At 44.5% G+C, this 26,167-nt stretch overlaps 1 protein-coding gene across 4 annotated transcripts in view; it reads right to left on the minus strand.

The window, feature by feature from the left end:
• hcfc1b (host cell factor C1b) overlaps window positions 1-25,089 on the minus strand; it is a 65,182-nt gene extending 40,093 nt beyond the window's left edge. For 3 of the 4 annotated variants that reach the window (XM_045206998.1, XM_045206997.1, XM_045206995.1), the window contains exons 1-8: window positions 24,925-25,089; window positions 23,213-23,412; window positions 21,321-21,469; window positions 20,936-21,096; window positions 14,093-14,301; window positions 5,925-6,009; window positions 5,614-5,720; window positions 55-234 (exon numbers count right to left, since the gene is read on the minus strand). In XM_045206998.1, coding sequence (XP_045062933.1) covers window positions 55-234; window positions 5,614-5,720; window positions 5,925-6,009; window positions 14,093-14,301; window positions 20,936-21,096; window positions 21,321-21,469; window positions 23,213-23,390 — 1,069 coding nt within the window. In that variant the 5' untranslated portion in view covers window positions 23,391-23,412; window positions 24,925-25,089. Of the gene's footprint in view, window positions 1-54; window positions 235-5,613; window positions 5,721-5,924; window positions 6,010-14,092; window positions 14,302-20,935; window positions 21,097-21,320; window positions 21,470-23,212; window positions 23,413-23,633; window positions 23,967-24,924 lie in introns of those variants that run through there. The other variant, XM_045206996.1, reaches the window with a different exon arrangement.
• Window positions 25,090-26,167: the final 1,078 nt, after the last annotated feature.

Genomic DNA, 26,167 nt, shown 5'->3' on the forward strand with positions numbered 1-26,167 from the left:
TTCTGAACAAGCGTCATACTGACTGATTAAGTGAACTAAGGGACTCGGACTCACCTGTCTCCAGGTACCAGAGGTCCTTACAGCACACCTGGTTGTTCCAGGCCTTACGGTACCCGTCCCGGCCGCTCCAGACGTAGAGGCGCGAGTTGATGGCCACGGAGCAGTGTCCGGCCCTGGCCCTGGGGATGTTATCTTCCAGAGAGTCCATCAGCACCGACTCCCACGCCATCGAGTCTAGGAGGGGGACAGAGGAGAGAGATATCAGTGGTGTAGTCAAACCAATCATGTCGCTGGAAGGCTTGGGCGGTATACCGGGGTATTTGGGGAAAGCCTCGGGATGGTTTTTTCCAATACCGTCGAAACTATTTCATTTAAGTTATATATAAATAAAATAAAGATATTTGTAGCTGCTTTTTAAGTAAAATACCTGAAGTCAACTTGTGTAATACGTTAAAAAGAGATAAAGAACATTGCGTTCTTCATTTCAGCTGTCACATTTATTATGAAGCTTACGGTAGTCCCTAGTCACATGGTCATTGTTTACAATCACTGTTGTGCAGCACGTGCCAGGTGATCTAATTACAGGATGGAATTCACAACTAAAATGTTGGGCACCTAGACATCTTATAACTATTTAAGTTAACTGTCTAAAATGTGCTAAATGGTTTGCAGTTGTGCATTTGTTTTGCCAGTGTAGTAGCTAGTTACCTATCTAGCTAAGTGGTTAGCTTCTTCCATAATCAAAGCATTGGCTTGGTTACAGCAGAGAATCCCCTCCTGGATCAAGAGCCTTGCTGGCTAATATTGATTGGTTTTGTGCGTGCAGCAAAACGGGAAGCATTTGAGTTACTTATATAGTTCAGGTCAGACACTGTACAAAATGTTCGCGCCGCGCTCGTTAGCATTTAGTTAGCATTCTCTGTGTGATTTTACATGTACTTGTTAGCACTGCTAACCTTCGGATTACAGAGTATTAAATGGGGTTTGAAAACAGCGGCCCTTGTTCAGTTCCGGTATTACAGAATATCCCGGTATGGCACAAGGTCGGTATGAAGGTATGTCAATCTGGATACCGGCTAAGCCTAGTCCCTGGGGCACCATTTCACATTACACAGCTTTAATATGAGTTTTATTTATATTTACAGAAATGTGCATGGTTACTACATGCTCAATTTAAATGAACGTTTTATATGATTTTCTAACCATGGAGAAACAAAATAAGCGATTAGCTAGCAAAACAAGAATCCCTTTCCCCATGAAGGATAAAATTCCAAACAGTTGATTGGTCAGACATACCAAGGTCAATACAATGTTATTGTCCATGGAAACAGTCGGGACTGAGGGGAGGTAGCATTTCACATTACTAAATTGAGAGGTCAATTGTAGCGGAGACGTGTTTCTGTCTGTCATTTCAGTTTTTTGTTCAGAGATTTTTTACATTTTTGTGATCCATTACTGAATGTTTTCGTGGTCAACGTTTCATAAACATCGAGCACCAAATATTGTAATTTGTAGGCCATTTTAGCTAAAGGGCTCTACACACTATGCAAACAGTACGACGGAGTGTTGAATACGACCCGTTCCAAAACGATTCAGCAGCACAAAAGTATGTAGAACTACACAGACTGACATACAGACAGGCCCGTGAGTTGGTCAGACTGACATACAGACAGACCAGTGAGTTGGTCAGACTGACATACAGACAGACCAGTGAGTTGGTCAGACTGACATACAGACAGACCAGTGAGTTGGTCAGACTGACATACAGACAGACCCGTGAGTTGGTCAGACTGACATACAGACAGACCAGTGAGTTGGTCAGACTGACATACAGACAGACCAGTGAGTTGGTCAGACTGACATACAGACAGACCCGTGAGTTGGTCAGACTGACATACAGACAGGCCCGTGAGTTGGTCAGACTGACATACAGACAGACCAGTGAGTTGGTCAGACTGACATACAGACAGGCCCGTGAGTTGGTCAGACTGACATACAGACAGACCAGTGAGTTGGTCAGACTGACATACAGACAGACCAGTGAGTTGGTCAGACTGACATACAGACAGACCAGTGAGTTGGTCAGACTGACATACAGACAGACCCGTGAGTTGGTCAGACTGACATACAGACAGACCAGTGAGTTGGTCAGACTGACATACAGACAGACCAGTGAGTTGGTCAGACTGACATACAGACAGACCAGTGAGTTGGTCAGACTGACATACAGACAGACCAGTGAGTTGGTCAGACTGACATACAGACAGACCAGTGAGTTGGTCAGACTGACATACAGACAGACCAGTGAGTTGGTCAGACTGACATACAGACAGGCCAGTGAGTTGGTCAGACTGACATACAGACAGACCCGTGAGTTGGTCAGAGTGACATACAGACAGACCCGTGAGTTGGTCAGACTGACATACAGACAGGCCCGTGAGTTGGTCAGACTGACATACAGACAGGCCCGTGAGTTGGTCAGACTGACATACAGACAGACCCGTGAGTTGGTCAGAGTGACATACAGACAGACCCGTGAGTTGGTCAGACTGACATACAGACAGGCCCGTGAGTTGGTCAGACTGACATACAGACAGGCCCGTGAGTTGGTCAGACTGACATACAGACAGGCCCGTGAGTTGGTCAGACTGACATACAGACAGACCAGTGAGTTGGTCAGACTGACATACAGACAGACCAGTGAGTTGGTCAGAGTGACATACAGACAGACCCGTGAGTTGGTCAGACTGACATACAGACAGGCCCGTGAGTTGGTCAGACTGACATACAGACAGGCCCGTGAGTTGGTCAGACTGACATACAGACAGACCAGTGAGTTGGTCAGACTGACATACAGACAGACCCGTGAGTTGGTCAGACTGACATACAGACAGGCCCGTGAGTTGGTCAGACTGACATACAGACAGGCCAGTGAGTTGGTCAGACTGACATACAGACAGGCCCGTGAGTTGGTCAGACTGACATACAGACAGGCCCGTGAGTTGGTCAGACTGACATACAGACAGGCCCGTGAGTTGGTCAGACTGACATACAGACAGACCAGTGAGTTGGTCAGACTGACATACAGACAGACCAGTGAGTTGGTCAGACTGACATACAGACAGACCCGTGAGTTGGTCAGACTGACATACAGACAGGCCCGTGAGTTGGTCAGACTGACATACAGACAGGCCCGTGAGTTGGTCAGACTGACATACAGACAGGCCCGTGAGTTGGTCAGACTGACATACAGACAGACCAGTGAGTTGGTCAGACTGACATACAGACAGGCCCGTGAGTTGGTCAGACTGACATACAGACAGACCAGTGAGTTGGTCAGACTGACATACAGACAGGCCCGTGAGTTGGTCAGACTGGACATACAGACAGACCAGTGAGTTGGTCAGACTGACAACAGACAGGCCCGTGAGTTGGTCAGACTGACATACAGACAGACCCGTGAGTTGGTCAGACTGACATACAGACAGGCCCGTGAGTTGGTCAGACTGACATACAGACAGACCAGTGAGTTGGTCAGACTGACATACAGACAGACCAGTGAGTTGGTCAGACTGACATACAGACAGACCAGTGAGTTGGTCAGACTGACATACAGACAGACCAGTGAGTTGGTCAGACTGACATACAGACAGAGCAGTGAGTTGGTCAGACTGACATACAGACAGGCCCGTGAGTTGGTCAGACTGACATACAGACAGGCCCGTGAGTTGGTCAGACTGACATACAGACAGGCCCGTGAGTTGGTCAGACTGACATACAGACAGGCCCGTGAGTTGGTCAGACTGACATACAGACAGACCAGTGAGTTGGTCAGACTGACATACAGACAGACCAGTGAGTTGGTCAGACTGACATACAGACAGAGCAGTGAGTTGGTCAGACTGACATACAGACAGGCCCGTGAGTTGGTCAGACTGACATACAGACAGGCCCGTGAGTTGGTCAGACTGACATACAGACAGACCAGTGAGTTGGTCAGACTGACATACAGACAGACCAGTGAGTTGGTCAGAGTGACATACAGACAGACCCGTGAGTTGGTCAGACTGACATACAGACAGGCCCGTGAGTTGGTCAGACTGACATACAGACAGGCCCGTGAGTTGGTCAGACTGACATACAGACAGACCAGTGAGTTGGTCAGACTGACATACAGACAGACCCGTGAGTTGGTCAGACTGACATACAGACAGACCAGTGAGTTGGTCAGACTGACATACAGACAGACCAGTGAGTTGGTCAGACTGACATACAGACAGGCCCGTGAGTTGGTCAGACTGACATACAGACAGACCAGTGAGTTGGTCAGACTGACATACAGACAGACCAGTGAGTTGGTCAGACTGACATACAGACAGGCCCGTGAGTTGGTCAGACTGACATACAGACAGACCAGTGAGTTGGTCAGACTGACATACAGACAGGCCCGTGAGTTGGTCAGACTGACATACAGACAGACCAGTGAGTTGGTCAGACTGACATACAGACAGACCCGTGAGTTGGTCAGACTGACATACAGACAGGCCCGTGAGTTGGTCAGACTGACATACAGACAGACCAGTGAGTTGGTCAGACTGACATACGTGAGACAGACCAGTGAGTTGGTCAGACTGACATACAGACAGACCAGTGAGTTGGTCAGACTGACATACAGACAGACCCGTGAGTTGGTCAGACTGACATACAGACAGACCAGTGAGTTGGTCAGACTGACATACAGACAGACCCGTGAGTTGGTCAGACTGACATACAGACAGACCAGTGAGTTGGTCAGACTGACATACAGACAGACCCGTGAGTTGGTCAGACTGACATACAGACAGACCAGTGAGTTGGTCAGACTGACATACAGACAGACCAGTGAGTTGGTCAGACTGACATACAGACAGACCAGTGAGTTGGTCAGACTGACATACAGACAGGCCCGTGAGTTGGTCAGACTGACATACAGACAGACCAGTGAGTTGGTCAGACTGACATACAGACAGGCCCGTGAGTTGGTCAGACTGACATACAGACAGACCAGTGAGTTGGTCAGACTGACATACAGACAGACCAGTGAGTTGGTCAGACTGACATACAGACAGGCCCGTGAGTTGGTCAGACTGACATACAGACAGACCAGTGAGTTGGTCAGACTGACATACAGACAGACCAGTGAGTTGGTCAGACTGACATACAGACAGACCCGTGAGTTGGTCAGACTGACATACAGACAGACCAGTGAGTTGGTCAGACTGACATACAGACAGACCAGTGAGTTGGTCAGACTGACATACAGACAGACCAGTGAGTTGGTCAGACTGACATACAGACAGGCCCGTGAGTTGGTCAGACTGACATACAGACAGACCAGTGAGTTGGTCAGAGTGACATACAGACAGACCAGTGAGTTGGTCAGACTGACATACCTAGGTTGAGACAGACCAGTGAGTTGGTCAGACTGACATACAGACAGACCAGTGAGTTGGTCAGACTGACATACCTAGGTTGAGACAGACCAGTGAGTTGGTCAGACTGACATACAGACAGACCAGTGAGTTGGTCAGACTGACATACAGACAGACCAGTGAGTTGATCAGAGTGACATACCTAGGTTGAGACAGGCCAGTGTGTTAGTGCACTTCCACTCCTTCTCGTGTGTCGCTACTTTGACGTCATCCATTACCAGGGGAACCCAGCCTCCGAACACGTACATCCTGTTACAGGACAGACGGTTGAGGAGGGAGACAGGTGAGATACTGACAGACAAACCATGCACCAGGCCACCAGCTCAGAAGTAACGTACACACATCCAGTTACTTGACGGTTCAGGGTATGAAAAGCTAAAGTCACAACAGAAAAAGTCCCTCTACCTGAAAGAGGAATGTGTTGCTCAAGTTAAAGTAATTGGGTTAACTCACTTGTTGGTGATGGTTGTGGCAGAATGGAGACTGCGGGGAAGAGGAGCTGTACCGTTGATAGACGGCTTATTCCACGTCAAGGTGTCTGCAGAGGAAACACAAGGACTACTCAAGGTCCTGCTCTAAAGTCCACTTTACTAAGTAGTAGGGATATGATAAATGGGGGGGAGGGAATCTTAACGTTTAAACAGCCATTTTCTATCGGATTTCCATTAAAACAATAAGAAAAATACCATTGAAGTAAAAAAATGGATGAATAAAAAATACAAATAAAAAAATCAGCAGTAAAATAAAATAACAGCAGGGAGACTATATACAGGGGGGTACCGGTACAGAGTCAACGTGCGGGGCACAGGTTAGTCGAGGTACAGACAGAGTCAATATACAGGCTATATTCAGGGGGTACCGGTACAGAGTCAATATACAGGCTATATTCAGGGGGTACCTGCACAGAGTCAATATACAGGCTATATACAGGGGGTACCAGTACAGAGTCAATATAAAGGCTATATACAGGGGTGTACCGGTACAGAGTCAATATACAGGCTATATACAGGGGGTACCGGTACAGAGTCAATATACAGGCTATATACAGGGGGTACCGGTACAGAGTCAATATACAGGCTATATACAGGGGGTACCGGTACAGAGTCAATATACAGGCTATATACAGGGGGTACCGGTACAGAGTCAATATACAGGCTATATACAGGGGGGTACCGGTACAGAGTCAATATACAGGCTATATACAGGGGGTACAGGTACAGAGTCAATATACAGGCTATATACAGGGGGTACCGGTACAGAGTCAACGTGCGGGGGCACAGGTTAGTCGAGGTAATTGAGGTAATATGTACATGTGGGTAGAGTTAAAGTGAATATGCATAGATAATAAACAGAGAGTAGCAGCAGCGTAAAAGAGGGGGTGGGGTGGGGGGGACAATGCAAATAGTCTGGGTAGCCATGATTAGCTGTTCAGGAGTCTTATGGCTTGGGGGTAGAAGCTGTTAAGAAGCCTTTTGGACCTAGACTTGGCGCTCCGGTATGGCTTGCCGTGCGGTAGCAGAGAGAACAGTCTACGACTAGGGTGGCTGGAGTCTTTGACAATTTTTAGGGCCTTCCTCTGACACCGCCTGGTACAGAGGTCTTGGATGGCAGGAAGCTTGGCCCCAGTGATGTACTGGGCCGTACGCACTACCCTCTGTAGTGCCTTGCGGTCGGATGCCGAGCAGTTGCCATACCAGGCAGTGATGCAACCAGTCAGGATGCTCTCGATGGTGCAGCTGTACAACTTTGAGGATCTGAGGACCCCATGCCAAATCTTTTCAGTCTCCTGAGGGAGAATAGGCTTTGTCGTGCCCTCTTCACAACTGTCTTGGTGTGTTTGGACCATGATAGTTTGTTGGTGATGTGGACACCAAGGAACTTGAAGCTCTCAACCTGTTCTACTACAGCCCCGTCGATGAGAATGAGGGCGTGCCCAGTTGTATTTTTTCCCCCTGTAGTCCACAATCATCTCCTTTGTCTTGATCACGTTGAGGGAGAGGTTGTTATCCTGGCACCACAACGGCCAGGTCTCTGACCTCCTCCCTATAGGCTGACTGAGCATGCATCCCTGAGGGGCCCCCGTGTTGAGGATCAGCCTGGCAGATGTGTTGTTAACTACCCTTGCCACCTGGGGGCGGCCCATCAGGAAGTCCAGGATCCAGTTGCAGAGGGAGTTGTTCAGTCCCAGGGTCCTTAGCTTAGTGATGAGCTTTGAGGGCACTATGGTGTTGAACGCTGAGCTGTAGTCAATGAATAGCATTCTCACATAGGTGTTCCTCTTGTCCAGGTGGGAAAGGGCAGTGTGGAGTGCAATAGAGATTGCATCATCTGTGGATCTGTTGGGGCGGTATGCAAATTGGAGTGGGTCTAGGGTTTCTGGGATAATGGTGTTGATGTGAGCCATGACCAGCCTTTCAAAGCACTTCATGGCTACAGACATGAGTGCTACGGGTCGTGGGTCATTTAGGCAGGTTGTCTTAGTGTTCTTGGGCACAGGGACTATGGTGGTCTGCTTGAAACATGTTGGTATTACAGACTCAGTCATGTTGAAAATGTCGGTGAAGACACTTGCCAGTTGGTCAGCGCATGCTCGGAGTACGCGTCCTGGTAATCCGTCTGGCCCTGCGGCCTTGTGAATGTTGACCTGCTTAAAAGTCTTACTCACATCAGCTACGGAGAGCGTGATCACAGTTATCCGGAACAGCTGATGCTTTCATGCATGCTTCAGTGTTGCTTGCCTCGAAGCGAGCATAGAAGTGATTTAGCTCGTCTGGTAGGCTCGTATCACTGGGCAGCTCGCGGCTGTGCTTCCCTTTGTAGTCTGTAATAGTTTTCAAGCCCTGCCACATCCGACGAGCATCGGAGCCGGTGTAGTACGATTCAATCTTAGTCCTGTATTGACTCTTTGACTGTTTGATGGTTCGTTGGAGGGCATAGCGGGATTTCTTATAAACGTCCGGGTTAGAGTCCCGCTCCTTGAAAGCGGCAGCTCTACCCTTTAGCTCAGTGCGGATGTTGCCTGTAATCCATGGCTTCTGTTTGGGGTATGTATGTACGGTCACTGTGGGGACAACATCATCAGTGCACTTATTGATGAAGCCAGTGACTGATGTGGTGTACTCCTCAATGCCATCGGAAGAATCCCGGAACATATTCCAGTCTGTGCTTGCAAAACAGTCCTGTAGCTTAGCATCTGCGTCATCTGACTACTTCCTTATTAACAGAGTCACTGGTGCTTCCTTTTTTAGTTTTTGCTTATAAGCAGGAATCAGGAGGATAGAATTATGGTCAGATTTGCCAAATGGAGGGCGAGGGAGAGCTTTGTACGCGTATCTGTGTGTGGCGTAAAGGTGGTCTAGAGTCTCTCTCTCCTCTGGTTGCACATTTAACATGCTCGTAGAAATTAGGTAAAACTGATTTAAGTGTCCCTGCATTAAAGTCCCCAGCCACTAGGAGCACTGCCTCTGGATGAGCGTTTTCCTGTTTGCTTACGGCCTTATACAGCTCATTGAGTGCAGTCTTAGTGCCAGCATCGGTTTGTGGGGGTAAATAGACAGCTACGAAAAATATAGATGAAAACTCTTGGTAAATAGTGTGGTCTACAGCTTATCATGAGATGCTCTACCTCACGCGAGCAAAACCTCGAGACTTCCTTAATATTAGATTTCGTGCACCAGCTGTTGTTTACAAATATACACAGACCGCCACCCCTTATCTTACCGGAGTCAGCCGTTCTATCCTGCCGATGTAGCGTATATCCCGCCAGCTGTATGTTATCCATGTCGTCGTTCAGCCACGACTCGGTGAAACATAAGATATTACAGTTTTCTTATGTCCCGTTGGTAGGATATCCGTGATCGTAGGTCATCTATTTTGTTTTCCAATGATTGTACGTTGGCTAATAGGACTGATGGTAGATGGAAGAGGCAGATTACCCACTCGCCGTCGGATCCTTACAAGGCAGCCCGACCTACGTTCACGATACCTCAGTCTCTTTCTCATGTGAATGACAGGGATTTGGGCCTTGTCGGGTGTCTTTAGAATATCCTTCGCGTCTGACTCGTTGAAGAAAAACATCTTTGTCCAATACAAGGTGAGTAATCGCTGTCCTGATATCCAGATGCTCTTTTTGATCATAAGAGACTGTGGCAGAAACATTATTTACAGAATAAATTACAAATAACGTGAAAAAAACACACAATAGCACAATTGGTTAGTCGGCCGTAAAACGGCAGCCATCTCATCCGGCACCATTAAATGAGAATAGAAAGAGCAGTGAGAGGGAGAGAGAGGAGGGGGAGGCTAAATATATTGGCACCCTTGCACTTTTCCTAAATAATTCCTTAAAAAAAAAAAATTGAAATTTAAAACAACTTTTGGTCACCACACATTGGATTTTATTTTTTTCTAAACTTAAGTTTACAATTTTAAATTTAGAAAATAGAGACAAATGGCATAGACAAAAGTATTGGCACCCCCGAGCTAGTACATGGGTGCACAGCCTTTGGCCACGATAACGGCAGACAAACGCTTCTTGGGGCTTACCCAATCAATTTATTTTATAAAAGCCCTTTTTACATCAGCAGATGTCACAAAGTACTTATACAGAAACCCAGCCTAAAACCCCAAAGAGCAAGTAATGCTCACCTTTCTACTTTCAGCAGCAAACCGCTCGCATTCTTCAATATCGGAGGGATGCCCTCCACCAACTGCTGTTGTCAGATCTCGCCATAGGTTTTGGATGGGATTCAGACCTGGACTCGTCGCTGGCCATTCCAGAACATTCCAGAACAGTCCAGCATCTCGTCTTAACCATTCCAGTGTGATTTTTTTGATGTGTTTGGTTTCATTGTCCTGCTCGAAGACCCACAACCTTCAACGGAGACCCAGTTTTTGGAAACTGGGATGAACATTGGACTGCAAAACACCTGATAACCTGCTGGTTTCATGATGCCTTGTGCATGTTCAAGACCCCCCAGAGGCAGCAAAGTAACCCCACAGCTTTATCAAACCTCCCCCATCTTTGATTGTAGGGAGGGTGTTCTTTTCATTGATTGTTTCCTTTGGTTGTAAGTGAACACCGTGCTGACGTATTGCCAAAGAGCTCTAATTTTGTTTTCATTGGTGCACAGAACCCCAGGATTTAGGCAGGTTTTTGAGAGGTTCAATCAGGATTTCTTGTGTCTCCTTCAGCAGTGGGTTCTTCCTATGTTTACCAATGACCAATTGAAGCGTTCAAAGAAAATGAACACCCTCCCTACCGATAATGCTGTGGGGCTGCTTTGCTGCCTCTGGTGGCCTTGAATATGTGCAAGACATCATGAAATCAGATTATCAAGGTGTTTTGGAGTGCAACGTTCAACCCAGTGTCCAAAAACTGTCTCTTGAAAGTTGTGGGTCTTCCAGTTGTCTTCCAGTAGGACAACAACCCCAAACACATAAAAAAACTTGTGGACTAAATAAACGCTGGACTGTTCTGGAAATGATGGACTGCCCAGTGAGAAGTCCAGATCTGAATCCAATCCATAACCTATGTTGAGAGTTAAAACAGCAGTTGGTGGAGGGCACCCCACAAACATTGAAGAATTAGAGCAGTTTGCTTCTGAAGAGTGGGCCAAATTGCCAGTAGAAAGGTGCAGCAAGTTCATCGATGGCTACAAGAAGCATTTGTTGGTAGTTATCTTGGCCAATAATTTAGTCCATGCCATTGGTCTTTATTTTCTAAATAAAAATGGTAAATGTTACAAATAAAATTGGTTCTGCAATGTTGAAAATCAACTCCAGTGTACATTTGGCCTTCTGTTTTAGGTTATTGTCCTGCTGAAAGGTGAATTTGTCTCCCAGTGTCTGTTGGAAAACAGACAACCAGGTTTTCCCTCTAGGATTTTGCATGTGCTTAGCTCAATTCCGTTTATTTTTACCCCCCCCAAAAGAAAAAACTTGCTAGTTGCAACAGGATGCATGTTTTCACATATTTATATTCTGTACAGGCTTCCTTCTTTTCACTCTGTCAATTTGGTTAGTATTGCGAAGTAACTACAATGTTGATGATCCATCCTCAGTTTCCTCCAATCACAGCCATTATTCTCTGTTTAACTGTTTTAAAGTCACCATTGGCCTCATGGTGAAATCCCTGAGCTGTTTCCTTCCTCTCCAGCAACTGAGTTAGGAAGGAAGCCTGTATCTTTGTCTATCAAAACACCCTCAATACTAAAATCAAAAGTGTAATTAACTTCTTATTTAGGCTTGCCATAACAAAGGGGTTGAATACTTATTTACTCAAGACATTTCAGCTTTTCATTTTTAATTAATTTTGTAAAAAATGTCTAAAAACATAATTCCACTTTGACGTTATGGGTTATTGTGTGTAGGCCAGTGACAAAAAAATATCTCAATTTCATCCATTTTAAATTCAGGCTGTAACAACAATACGTGGGAAAAAAGTCAAGGGGTGTGAATACTTTCTGAAGGCACTGTACATCATTTACACTTGTCAGCTCAGACAGATCCAGCTAAGATGCCCATCAGCAGCCGATTTTTATTTATACTGAACAAAAATATAAATGCAACATGTAAAGAGTTGGTCCCATGTTTCATGAGCTGAAATAAAAGATCCCAGAAAATGTTCCATACGCACAAAAATATTATTTCTCACATTTTATGCTAAAATTGGCTTACATCCCCCGTTACTGAGCATTTCCCCTTTGCCAAGATGATCCATCCACCTGACAGGTGTGGCATATCAAGAAGCTGATTAAAACAGCATGATCATTACACAGGACCTGGCTCCCCAGTGGGTGGGCCTATGCCCTCCCAGGCCCACCCATGGCTGTGCCCCTGCCCAGTCATGTGAAATCCATAGATTAAGGCCTAATTCGTTTTTTTTTCTTTCAATTGACTGATTTCCTTCTATGAATTTTAACTCAGTAAAATCTTTGAAATTGTTGCATGTTGCGTTTATATTTTTGTTCAGTATAGCATGGAAAATCAATGTGTTTATGTAACACATTTTTTCTCTAATTTTACATTTTAGTCATTTAGCAGACGCTCTTATCCAGAGCGACTTACAGTTAAGTGAGTGCATACATTTTTCATACCGGCCCCCCGTGGGAAACGAACCCACAACCCTGGCGTTGCAAGCGCCACGCTCTACCAACTGAATCGTTCCTGTATTGTATAGGAGCCCATGTATCTAGATACGCATCAAATCGTCTTGAAAAGGGAAAGATGAACATTTCATAAACCTAGAACACGATACAAATAATATAATTGGGCCCCTTGAAAGCGCCTGGGCTACGGCATATTTATCTGTTTGGCTACACCAAGGCTTTTTAAAATGCCAACACCAAACCTTCTCTGGAGATCTGAACGGCATTTTACTAGTCTGTAAAGGAACCCTGCTTCTGAAGCGGGACTAACGTCCATCACTAGGCGACCAGAACTGTCAATCAAATAATCTCGAGCTCCTGCGTGCAGACCCCTCTCTCCTTGACTTACCAACACTACCATTAAAAACACAGCAGCACATCAAATCGGCAATGCTTATTGTTGTCAGGGAAACAACAGAACATTATATGCCAGAGCAGAATTCTGTCTAAATTAGGTACAGATGCAGCACTTTTTTTTTATTTTTATTGTCTTAAAAGCTATTAATTGTCACTATCGACACGTTACTGTAGTGGTTCTTTGTAGCTCAGCTGGTAGAGCACGGCGCTTGTAACGCCAGGGTAGTGGGTTCGATCCCCGGGACCACCCATACGTAAAAATGTATGCGCACATGACTGTAAGAAGCGTCTGCTAAATGGCATATTATTATTATTATTATAGTGTAGTTCTATTAACTTTATTGCCTAGCCCTAGCAATCATACATGCGTAACAGGACCATTATTCTGCATTGTGAATTGACGTGGAATTTTATGATTTGTTCACCGATAAAAACAAAATGGCTGTTTAAAAATGGGAGAAAATCCACAAATCCAGATGTGCAAAGCTGATACAGACATACCCAAGACGACTCAAAGCCGCAATCGCCGCCAAAGGTGCTTCTACAACGTACTGACTCAAGGGTGTGAACACTTACGTAAATTAGATATGACTGTATTTCATTTTCAAAAAATGTGCAAACATTTCTAAAAACATGTTATCACTTTGTCATTATGGGATGTTGTGTGTGTATGGTTGAGAAGTGAATATCAATTGAATTCATTTTGAATTCAGACGTTAACAAAGCACAATGGGGAATAAGTCCAGGGATATGAATACCTTCTGAAGGCACTGTAAAAATCGCAGGAAATTACCTTTAAAACTGAAACATTACCTTTAAAACTGAAACAATCTCTCAGCTCCATGGAGAAATGTGTAGAATTGCAGGAAAGTGGCTTAAATATTCCAAAGGTTCTCTACACCGCCAAGATGGGGTCATCTGAAATGTTCTCTAAAATCCAGCTGTGTGCCCATTGACACACCTACCACCTAAGCTCCCTTTTGATAGAGAAAAAACCCTGAATGCAACCTGCAAGTAAGCATTTAATTGTACCACGTACACCACGTGTATCCTATGCATATGACAAATGAACTTGATTTGATCTTCTAGACGGCAGGAAATCGACCAATAACTCACCTATATCTAGGACCCACAAATCTCCCAGTCGACAGCCGCTCATACCCCCATAGATGACCAGACGGGACTTCTTGGAGGTCTTCTCTGTGTAGACCACGGCAGTGTGGCTCTCTCTGGGCGGGGGCAGCACCCCGTAGGTGACGGGGATGTCCCAGCCCACCACACTGGAGCCGGCACGCAGCTCCAACGTATACAGATCATTCAGGTATCTGGGAGAGCATTATGGGTAATGATGTTAGTCTTATTCTGTCCCTTACATTCAAAATCAAATCACAACAGGTGAAATGTTTACTTACGAGCCCTTTACCAACAATGCAGAATCTTTTTTTAAAGTATGAAAATAACTGCTAAAAAATATTTAAAATTAACTAAATAAAAAAATAAACTACAAGTAAGATTATTATTATAAACAACAACAAAAATAACAATAACGAGGCTATACATAGGGGGTACCGGTACCAAGTCAATGTGCAGGGGTACAGGTAATTGAGGTAATTTGTACATGTAGGTAGGGGTAAAGTGACTATGCATAGATAATAAACAGAGTAGCAGCGGTATAGAAAAGGGGGACAATGTAAATAGTCCGGGTGGCCATGATTAGCTGTTCAGGAGTGTTATGGCTTGGGGGTAGAAGCTGTTAAGGAGCATTTTGGACTTAGACTTGGCGCTCCGGTACCGCCTGCCGTGCTGTAGCAGAGAGAACACACCTTCCTCTGACACCGCCTGGTATAGAGGTCCTGGATGTACTGGGCGGTACGCACTACCCTCTATCGCCTTGTGAATGGATGCCGAGCAGTGTCCATACCAAGCAATGATGCAACCAGTTAGGATGCTCTCGATGGTGCAGCTGTAGAACTTTTTGAGGATCTGAGGACCCATGCCAAATCTTTTCAGTCTCCTGAGGGGGAAAAGGTGTTGTCGTGCCCTCTTCAAGACGGTCTTGGTGGGTTTGGATCATGGTAATTTGTTGGTGATGTGGACGGAAACTTGAAGCTCTTGAAGCTCTCGAACACTACAGCCCCGTCGATGTGAATGGGGGCTCGCCCCTCACTTTCCTGTAGTCCACAATCAGCTCGCCTTGCTCACGTTGAGAGAGAGGTTGTTGTCCTGGCACCACACTGCCAGGTCTCTGACCTCCTCCCTGTCGGTGATCAGGCATACCACCGTTGTCGTCAGCAAACGTAATGATGGTGCTGGAGTTGTGCTTGGCCAATCAGTTGTGGGTGAACAGGGAGTACAGGAGGGGACTGAGCACGCACCCCTGAGGGGCCCCCGTGTTGAGGATCAGCGTGGCAGATGTGTTGTTGCCTATCCTCACGACCTGGGGGCGGCCCGTCAGGAAGTCCAGGATCCAGTTGCAGAGGGAGGTGTTTAGTCCCAGGGTCCTGAGCTTAGTGATGAGCTTTGTGGGCACTATGGTGTTGAACGCTGAGCTGTAGACAACGAACAGCATTCTCACATAGGTGTTCTTTTAGTCCAGGTGGAAAAGGGCAGTGTGGCGTGCAATAGAGATTTCCTCATCTGTGGATCTGTTGGGGTGGTATGCGAATTGTAGTGGGTCTGGGATGATGGTGTTGATGTGAGCCATGACCAGCATTTCAAAGCATTTCATGGCTACAGAATAGAGTGCTACGGGGCGATAGTCATTTAGACAGGTTACTTTGGCGTTCTTGGGCACAGGGACTATGGTGGTCTGCTTGAAACATATAGGTATTACAGAGTCAGTCAGGGAGAGGTTGAAAATGTCCATCTGGCCCTGCGGCCTTGTGAATGTTGACCTGTTTAAAAAGGTCTTATTCACATCGGCTACGGAGAGCATGATCACACAGCTGAAGGCCCAGAATATTTTATACAATGTTGCAAGTTGGCTAGCGCAAGCTTCAGGCCGGACCAAATAGTTTATACAATGTTTCAAGTTCGCTAGTGCAAGTTTTGTGCCTGACCCAAGTTAATAGTTGATACAATGTTTCAAGTTCGTTGCAGACAAGCCATGCGTAGACAATGTGATTTATAGGATAGTATTTTTTTTTTTAATCAGGATATTTTCTACCTGCAAGGCTGCAATGTTTTTTATTTGATGGCTTTATGTAGGCTATTTTTACATCGTTGGCAATGGCAACAGAAGTTACTTTTCAGGTTTGTATTATTTTCATTTAGATTTGGATCGAATTTTGATACACCACATGACTTATTGAGATATGAAGACGTTATTATAAATAAAAAACTGTTCCACAAAAACGTGCATATAAAAACCGTAACTGGCACGCAGATCGGTAGAAATAGTACGATAAATTGGCATTCCACATGAGAAAGGTTGCAGATTCCTCATACCGGTAACTTTAGGAGAGTAACGGCAGAATCTGCGAAAGACAGCAGGATCAGGTTACGTTTTTTAAATTCTGGTTATCTAGATCTCTGGCTCCCCTCAAGTCATTTGTGTCTTATTACATCAAACAGTAAGCATCAGACAAGATTCGCACATATAGTTGATTTTATTAAAACGCATATTTGGAAAAACACAACAACAAAAAATCTACTAATCCATTGGTCGAAAGAACAGACGACTTTCGGTCGGCCAAGATTTATTTTTTTGTCGGGGACAGCCCTACCTGTAATCCATGGCTTCTGGTTGGGATATGTACCTACGGTCACTGTGGGGACGACATCGTCGATGCACTTATTGATGAAGCCGGTGACTGGTATCCACCTCAATGCCATCGGATGAATCCCGGAATATAGTCCAGACTGTGCTAACAAAACAGTCCTGTAGCTTAGCATTCACATCATCAGACCACTTCCGTATTGAGCAAATCTCTGGTGCTTCCTGCTTGAGTTTTTGCTTGCAAGCAGGAATCAGGAGGATAGAATTATGGTCAGATTTGCCAAATGGAGGGCGAGGGAGAGCTTTGTACACCTCTCTGTGTGTGAAGTAAAATGGTCTAGAGATTTTTTTCCTCTGGTTGCACATGTAACATGCTGGTAGAAATGAGGAAAACCGCATTTAAGCTCTCCTGCATTAAAGTCCCCGGCCACTAGGAGCGCCACTTCTGGGTGAGCACTCGTTTGCTTATGGCCGTATACAGTTAATTGAGTGCAGTCTTAGTGCCTGCATCGGTTTGTGGTGGTAAATAGACGGCTACGAAAAATATACATGAAAACTCTCTTGGTAAATAGTGTGGTCTACAACTTATGTGTGTAGCAAAACTTAGAGACTTCCTTAATATTAGAGATTGCACACCGGCTGTTGTTGACAAACAGACACACAGAGCTGTGACAGTCAAGACATTTAGTCAGCCGGCTATTCTGTGTTGAGCGGTTACCAAAGAAATAGGTACTCCTATTTGCTTAATTTAGAGTTATTAATGTAACTTAAGTTGTTCAACATACGGGCTATACGTTTTTATTTTTAATACATTGTAAGGCTGCATGATGTGACTAATGATGATTTGAAAAAAGTCGCTTGAAAGGCGAAAGAAAGAAAGAGCTCTGCTTTGTTTTTTTGTGCAGGCTGTACACACTACATCAGTCTCTCATTCACAATTTGACAAGCACTTGATAACGCCTAAAGAAAATCCATGCCTTTTGCGGCCAGTGTCCGTTGTGCTCTTCTCCCCGAGTGCTCCGAATCACCTCTCCATCACGCGATCGGGTCTTTCTCACAGGCTACAAGTGAAGATAGACACATCGGGGACGCAACTGCGCACGTCCTTATCCAATTCCGAGGTGCATATCGAAGATATTGGAAGAACTGTCCACTTTGTCAGCCAACAAGAGAAGGCTTACTAGCCTATGTCAATCTACTATCCCCCATAGTACAAAAGATGACCTCTTCTATTCTGTGCGAGAAATAAATATTCCAAACATAGTCTGGGACAGTTGTGGGATGCGATAGATCCCAAATTAATACAACCACTAGCATCAAAAAACATTTTTTACGCAATGAGGCTGACGCAACAGATCAGAACGTTTAGCTTAAAAATGTTGATAAACTATTAGGCTATTTCTTCACATTATAAGATCAGCAATGCACACATGGTAGTAGGCTATACACGTTTGAATGTTCCATTAGTGGGAAGACACCATGATCAAAAGTGACCGCAAAAGCAATTATGCATGTAACGCTTTTATTATAAAAGGTGCATTTTTATGGTGAAAATGTGCTTAATATTAGGAAAGTAGAGAAATAAATATAGTAGGCCTAGCCTATAGAAAGCTGATGGGATCCTCCTCTTTTTAGTAGAGGCCATCACTCTTTTCTCACGCAATTGCATAGACTATAGAAATGTTGCGCAACATGAGCTCTCGTGAAGTGTTTGATTAGATTTGCATTGACGTCAGAGTGATTAGCGGGACAATAGAGTGCTGAGTACCAGGCAGTTAGCAAGTTTGGTAGGCTACTAATGACCATCAGCAGCATCAGAGCTTGGAGAAGCCTAACTACCATGACTAAACGGTCACGTGGAATTTGACTGCCTTCATGACTCGTGACCGCCGGTGTGGCGGTAATACGGTCACCGTAACAGCCCTAGACACAGACCACCACGTCTTACCGGAGGTTACTGTTGTCTTGCCGATGCACGGAAAACCCAGCCAACTGCATATTATCCATGTCCTCATTCAGCCACAACTCGGTGAAACATAAGATATTACAGTTATTAATGTCCCGTTGGTAGGATAGTCTGGAACGGAGCTCATCCAGTTTATTCTCCAGTGAATGCACTTTTGCCAGCAGGCCGGATGGTAAAGGAGGATTATCCACTCGCCAACAAATTCTCACTAAACACCCGGGTCTGCACCCCTTGTATCGGCGTCTCCTCTTCATGCGAATGATGGGGGTTTGGGCCAGGTCCGGGAAGAGCCGTAAATCTTTTGCATCCAATTCGTTGAAGAAAAAACAGAAATACGTTATTTACATAAGTATTCAGACCCTTTGCTATGAGACTCGAAATTGAGCTCAGGTGCATCCTGTTTCCATTGATCATCCTTGAGCTGTTTCTACAACTTGATTGGAGTACACCTGTGGTAAATTCAATTGATTGGACATGATTTGGAAAGGCACACACCTGTCTGTTACTAAGGTCCCACAGTTGACAATGCATTCAGACCAAAAACCAAGCCATGAGGTCGAAGGAATTGTCCGTAGAGCTCCAGGACAGGATTGTGTCGAGGCACAGATCTGGGGAAGGGTACCAAAAAATGTCTGTAGCATTGAAGGTCCCCAAGAACTAAGTGGCCTCCATCATTCTTAAATTGTTGAAGTTTGGAACCACCAAAACTCTTCCTAGAGCTGGCCGCCCGGCCAAACTGACTAATCGGGGGAGAAGGGCCTTGGTCAGGGAGGTGACCAAGAACCCGATGGTCACTCTGACAGAGCTCCAGACTCTGTGGAAATGGGAGAACCTTCCACAAGGCCAACCATCTCTGCAGCACTCCACCAATCAGGCCTTTATGGTAGACTGGCCATACGGAATCCACTCCTCAGTAAAAGGCACCTAAAGGATAATCAGACCATGAGAAACAAGATTATCTGGTCTGATGAAACCAAGATTTAACTCTTTGGCCTGAATGCCAAGCATCACATCTGGAGGAAACCTGGCACCATCTCGTCGGTGAAGCATGCTGTGGGGATGTTTTTCAGTGGCAGGGACTGGGAGACTAGTCAGGGTCGAGGGAAAGATGAACAGAGCAAAGTACAGAGAGATCCTTGATGAAAACCTGCTCCAGAGCGCTCAGGACCTCAAACTGGGGCAAAGGTTCACCTTCCATCAGGACAACGACCCCAAGCACACAGCCAAGACAACGCAGGAGTGCCTTCGGGACAAGTCTCTGAATGTCCTTGAGTGGCCCAGCCATAGCCCGGACTTGATCCCGATCGAATATCTCTGGAGAGACCTGAAAATAGCTGTGCAGTGACGCTCCCCATCCAACCTGAAATAGTTTGAGAGGATCTGCAGAGAAGAATGGGAGAAACTCCCGAAATACAGGTGTGCCAAGCTTGTAGCGTCATACCCAAGAAGACTCAAGGCTGTAATCGCTGCCAAAGGTGCTTCAACAAAGTGCTCAGTAAAGAGTCTTTAAAAAAAAAAAATACATTGTAAAAACCTGTTTTTGCTTTGTCATTATAGGGTATTGTGTGTATATTGAAGAGGGGGGGAAAACAATTTTCTAAAAAGTCTGTGAAGTAACAAAATGTGGAAAGAGTTGAGGGGTCTGAATACTTTCCGAATGCACTGTTGGCTACGCAGTACCTACATACCTGGGAGTGTTGTTCTTGGTGGATAATATATATTGATGAAGCATACCTGGGGGTGTTGTTCTTGGTGGATAATATATATTGATGAAGCATACCTGGGGTGTTGTTCTTGGTAGATAATATATATTGATGAAGCATACCTGGGAGTGTTGTTCTTGGTAGATAATATATATTGATGAAGCATACCTGGGGGCGTTGTTCTTGGTGGATAATATATATTGATGAAGCATACCTGGGGGCGTTGTTCTTGGTGGATAATATATATTGATGAAGCATACCCGGGGGTGTTGTTCTTGGTGGATAATATATATTGAAGCATACCTGGGGGTGTTGTTCTTGGTGGATAATATATATTGATGAAGCATACCCGGGGGTGTTGTTCTTGGTGGATAATATATATATTGAACCATACCTGGGGGCGTTGTTCTTGGTGGATAATATATATTGATGAAGCATACCCGGGGGTGTTGTTCTTGGTGGATAATATATATTGAAGCATACCTGGGGGTGTTGTTCTTGGTGGATAATATATATTGAAGCATACCTGGGGGTGTTGTTCTTGGTGGATAATATATATTGATGAAGCATACCTGGGGATGTTGTTCTTGGGGTCCTCACTGTCGTTAGCCAGTCCTCCGAACAGGAAGCATTTGTTCCCTACCAGGGAGAAGCTGTGTCCCAGGCGGGGACAGGGAGGAGGGCCGTTCTTAGGAGACTTGGGCTTCAGACGCTTCCACTCCCAGCGACTGGCCTGGGGAGAAAACGACGACTCACTAACAAGCTTAGTTGCGGCTACAGAGCTAAGATCTCTGATTAGCCTACACCTATTCAAGAATATCTTACGCAAAACATAGAAATGACAAGGAAAATGTGTTATGGTTTAAATTGAGGATGGAAATTAGTACACAGTGTTTACACCCCAAATCCCACTATATAACGGTCAGAGTGATTTATTCTGTGGGCTTGAGCACTTACCTGCAGTTCATACAGATCGTTGCTGTATTTACCATACTCCACCATCCCCCCGAACACCAGCAGCCTGGTGCCATCACACACAAACCCATACGCAGCACAGCCAGGCGGGATGTCACCACGGACAGCAGGAATGAACCACTGGTTGGTCGCTGAAACACATCGAATTCATGGATTATAAACCCCGCTAGGTACTGAAGTTACTTTAGTAATAAGCAGCGCTTGGACCTGGGCAGACCGGCTAATCAAAGCTTCTACTTAGTGTTGCACGGTATACCGCTACCTAAAAATGTCATGACGCCAACATTTTAGAATACCATAGTAAATGTTTCATATGATACCACCACATTTTTCGGCCCTACCGATCTAAAGAACCCGCCGGCGCCTGTTATAAAATGTTTATAAAGTCCGTTTTTTGTTTATAAACTCTGTTGAATTGAAGCAACAGCCACTAGCCTCTTGTATGCACCAGTCCAATAATGTCCACTTCACTTTCATACGCATTATCACGTGTGGCAGCTGTAATCCGCTAGCACATCCCCTACCAGTCATCACTCACCTGCTTCTCTCCCTATCCTGTTCTCGTGCATGTATATTCCTTCCGCCTATTCCTCCAGCACAAATCACAGGTAGGCCTTTGCAAATTCTGTATGAGCAACTGCGAATATCAGTGACAGGTTATTGTGTAGCGCACGCGCATAAATGTTTAGAAAACGGGAACATGTGTCCGGGGGACGGGGGCGAACAGGACAATAAGCCACTGAATCTTCCCTGTGGTATCGTGATACTTGGCCTGTTATTACATTTACATTTTAGTCATTTAGCAGACGCTCTTATCCAGAGCGACTTACATGAGCAATTAGGGTTAAGTGCCTTGCTCAAGGGCACATCGACAGATTCTTCACCTAGTCGGCTCTGGGGATTAGAACCAGCGACCTTTCGGTTACTGGCACAACGCTCTTAACCACTAAGCTACCTGCCGCCCGTGTTATCTTATCATTAGTAAAATGTTGGTATCGTGACAACACTAGTTCTACTGCTTGAGTACGGCACCTTATAGAATACTAGCTCAAAAGTATTGCAGAGTTCCTGCACCTAAATATAAACAGTACCAGCACAGCACCTATTTTAGTCCAAGTCAAGCACTGGTAATAACCTGCTTAACTAACAATTGTCAAAAGCCACAGCCTATTAGAATTCCAGTGATTTCAATTAATGAAATAGACTATCAGATTTGCCAATATGGAAAGTCATTCCTGATGCTGCACCACTAAATAAAGTGATGCTCGTGAATGGGCTGCGTCTTTGTTGTTGGCCAACTCTTTGATATGCCCATTTCACCGTGTGGCCTTTCACAAACACATGCTTATTAAAAACGCAGAACATGGATTAATCATCGATTTAGATCCCAGTTTAATATGCAATTCCCGAGCTTTGTTGATATTATGACGTCGTTGTTTTCTATTAACCCGCCATTTCTCTTTGTATGTTCCCTCCAATCTCCACTGGGCGAGTTCCGCTTTGCCAAAGAGGTTCCCAGCTCAGCTGGTAGTCCATCTAACTAGCTACCGGTCCCATTAAATTTCACGATACGTCAACACTGGCGCCTTGCACAACACTTCAACCACATACCCACTGTCACAACCACCGAGGTACATTACTAATTTACTGTGTTGAACAACCCATGCATAAGCGGATAAAGCAATAACTACTTGGTGAAATAATTTTGCTAGTTAGCGCTACAGTCCAAGAAATGGTTAACTAGCACAAATTAGCCGAAGGGCAAGTTCGTATCCACTTGCTAAAAAGGTTAGCTAGCTACCATAGCATCTCAATCGTTGATGAACAATACTGAATGTATGCAGAAAGCACGGAACAATAAATATTAACGTTACCTGTGTTATAAACGTGCAGCTCATCCACAATTCCTTCATTGCCTCCCCCGAAAACGACCATCAATTCTTTGATTGCAACTGCACGATGTCCGTGTCGGGGCCGAGGGACAGGGCCGGACCAACCCAACACCCGCTTCCACCGTGGCTGCAGAACTGAGCCAGAGGTCCCAGATGCCATGGTGCCGGTAGATTCAGTCTCTCTTTGAGGGAAAAAATCCAAATTGAAATGCTTTCCAATATAGCTAAATTGCTAATGCACAACAATGCTAAGCTAACTAGTTAGCTTCTGTTAGGACTAGCCAGCTAACTGACAACAAGCTAGCTGGCTAACGTTAACGCTAAACTAACAGGATTAAAAACCGCGTCCTACTAAAATACGGCACTCAGAAAATATAGAATTAAGATTTGTATGCGTTGTTACCAGGTCAAGACCACTTGTAGATAATTGTATAGAGAATATAAATATGTCCAGGCTGTGGTTGCTAGCTTTCAAGCTTATTTAGCCAAGAAGAAGCACCAAAAAAAATCAATGGGAGCCGCAATTTTAGCTAGCTAGACACTTAGCAGAAAATATGAAACGTAGATCCGGAACATCATGAATGCACAGCCATCAAAATTGTGGAACTCGCAGACAATTTTTTTGTGCATCTCTTCAAAATTGACGCATTAATTTTCTTGGTTGCAGTTATATTTCCACTGAAGCAAGGCGGTGCGATTCGATGGGTGCCGCCATCTTGTAGCTAACAAACTAAACAAACCACCCAGAAAACAGCCTGACTAAAAAAATGGCAGAGACAAATTAGGCGGTGAACCTGGCTTGCTAACTAAATCGTTTCAGATACCTTTAGAGTAATTAGTGTAGCGAATACCGATTAAAATTTGCAAACCATATTATGGTTGGACATTATTGTCCCTGGAGAAATACTATTGCAGTTGATTTTCATGCTTCATCATGAGCAGAAATGAATATCGAACGTTATTCCGCATATTTCTCAACTTGTTTCCTTCAGTAAACCTCCAATTGTCATATGTAATTGTAGCTTTACAGCCAGGCAATGTTTATTGGTGTTCTGTTTTGTTGCACTGTGATGGTAGCAAGCTAGCTAACAGACAAAAAAATGTCATGCCTTTCTGTTCTGGGTGTCGCCATTTTGACATACTTAAATAGCTACAGTAGATGTTGTAAAAAAAGAAAAAGAAAAAAAGCGCTAGCTCAGCTAACGCATTAGTGTAGCATATTTGCTAGTGAGCTAGCTAACGTTAGCGGATGCTGCAAATTTCAACATTCAAAATAACGTTACTGCCTGATTTTACAAGACATTCCAATACAAACCAGATAGCTAAATGGCTAAGCTAAATAGCAAATGTGCTAACAAGAGCTAACTTCTTAGCTCGCTAATGTTAGCTTCCAGCTTAGAAGCTACAGCTAACGTTTAACTTACTAATATCCTTCTTGACCAATTAACTAAAGGTAGTTATAAATGAAGAACCTTAGTAAATCCTAACGTGATATAATCATTTAATGAAATTAAGTTTTACTTTATTAACGTCTTTCATTGAAGCATTCATATCAATAACAGTTATTTTCGTATTAGCCTTGCTAGCAAGTTAGCTAGCTAGCTTCCCTCAAGAAAAATGGCGGAGATACCGTTAGCCGTCACAATAAAACGCGAAAAAAGTTAGTCGCGTTATCATTAGCACATTATACTTACTCGTAAGATGTAACTTTAATCAAAAGTCTCGAGAGCGGGACTCAATTTAAGAATTTGAACCCGGGATAATTCTAAGTTAAAAATGAGAAAAAGCTACATGTTCTCATGCCGCCCAGGAAGCCGCCATTTTCTCATCCGCCTCAAACACCACTTTCCATAAACCCATAGTGGAGAGAGATGGCGAGCACAGTGGACCCTGTCACCAACTCTCACTTATTTCCTGCTGCAGAATGGTTGGTGTTAAGCTTCTAAATGAAAATTCATATAGATATTGCTCATTCAAAGACAAGTTTGATAACACCACTGAAACTGGATAAACGAATGACAGACAATGGCCTCATGGATTGTCATTCTGGCAAACTGCATGCTAATGTAAAGTAGGCTATGTAGCCATATTATTGTGTGAAAAAAATCACAATGCAACAGTGACACAGCCATTATCCCACTGCTGCTGACACCAATGCAGCAAATTGAGGGAAAATCTTATTACAGGTGGCGATGGTAGGCAGGACACTAAATGGCATGAGCCAAGTGTCACTCACTCAGACATATAATTAGGTGACTACTGCCCTAGTTTGATAGTAGAAAATGACTCCACTGAGTGTCAGTTGTCAGGACCCTAGGATAGCTGAAGGCCTGTACCCAAAACATGATCAAGTACATTGTGGGACATGTTTTAATTAAAATAAAGTATAACAATTTAATTACTCTTGATAACAAAATTACTCATGACAGACAAAAATTCACATTAATAGCAAAATAACTACTTCGTTAACTGGAGCAGGCTATACATGTTCAGTAGACTTTCTAATCATAAATGATAGTTTTATAAAAATGTAACTCTTAGGTTATGTGTAACTGTCATATTTCATAAAAACCTTGACATACATTGTAAAAATACAAATCATACACTTTCTGAATTATCTAAAAGATACATTGTGAATACTAAAAAAAGGATGTTATACAAATTGTAAACAATGATTTGGTGTTGAGAACTAGTGGTGTGTTGTGGCCTAGGGCAGGGTTTCCCCAAACTCAGTCCTGGCCCCCCCGGATGCACATTGTGTTTTTTGCCCTAGCACTACACAGCTGATTCAAATAATCAAAGCTTGACGATGAGTTGGTTATTTGAATCAGCTGTGTAGTGCTAGGGCAAAAAACTAAACGTGCCGGACCCAGGCCCCAGGACCGAGTTTGGGAAACCCTGGTCTAGCGGTCTAAGCCGTTGCCCCCGGCCCACGTC

Source organism: Coregonus clupeaformis, chromosome 24, assembly GCF_020615455.1.
Source record: "Coregonus clupeaformis isolate EN_2021a chromosome 24, ASM2061545v1, whole genome shotgun sequence".
Lineage (NCBI taxonomy): Eukaryota > Metazoa > Chordata > Actinopteri > Salmoniformes > Salmonidae > Coregonus > Coregonus clupeaformis.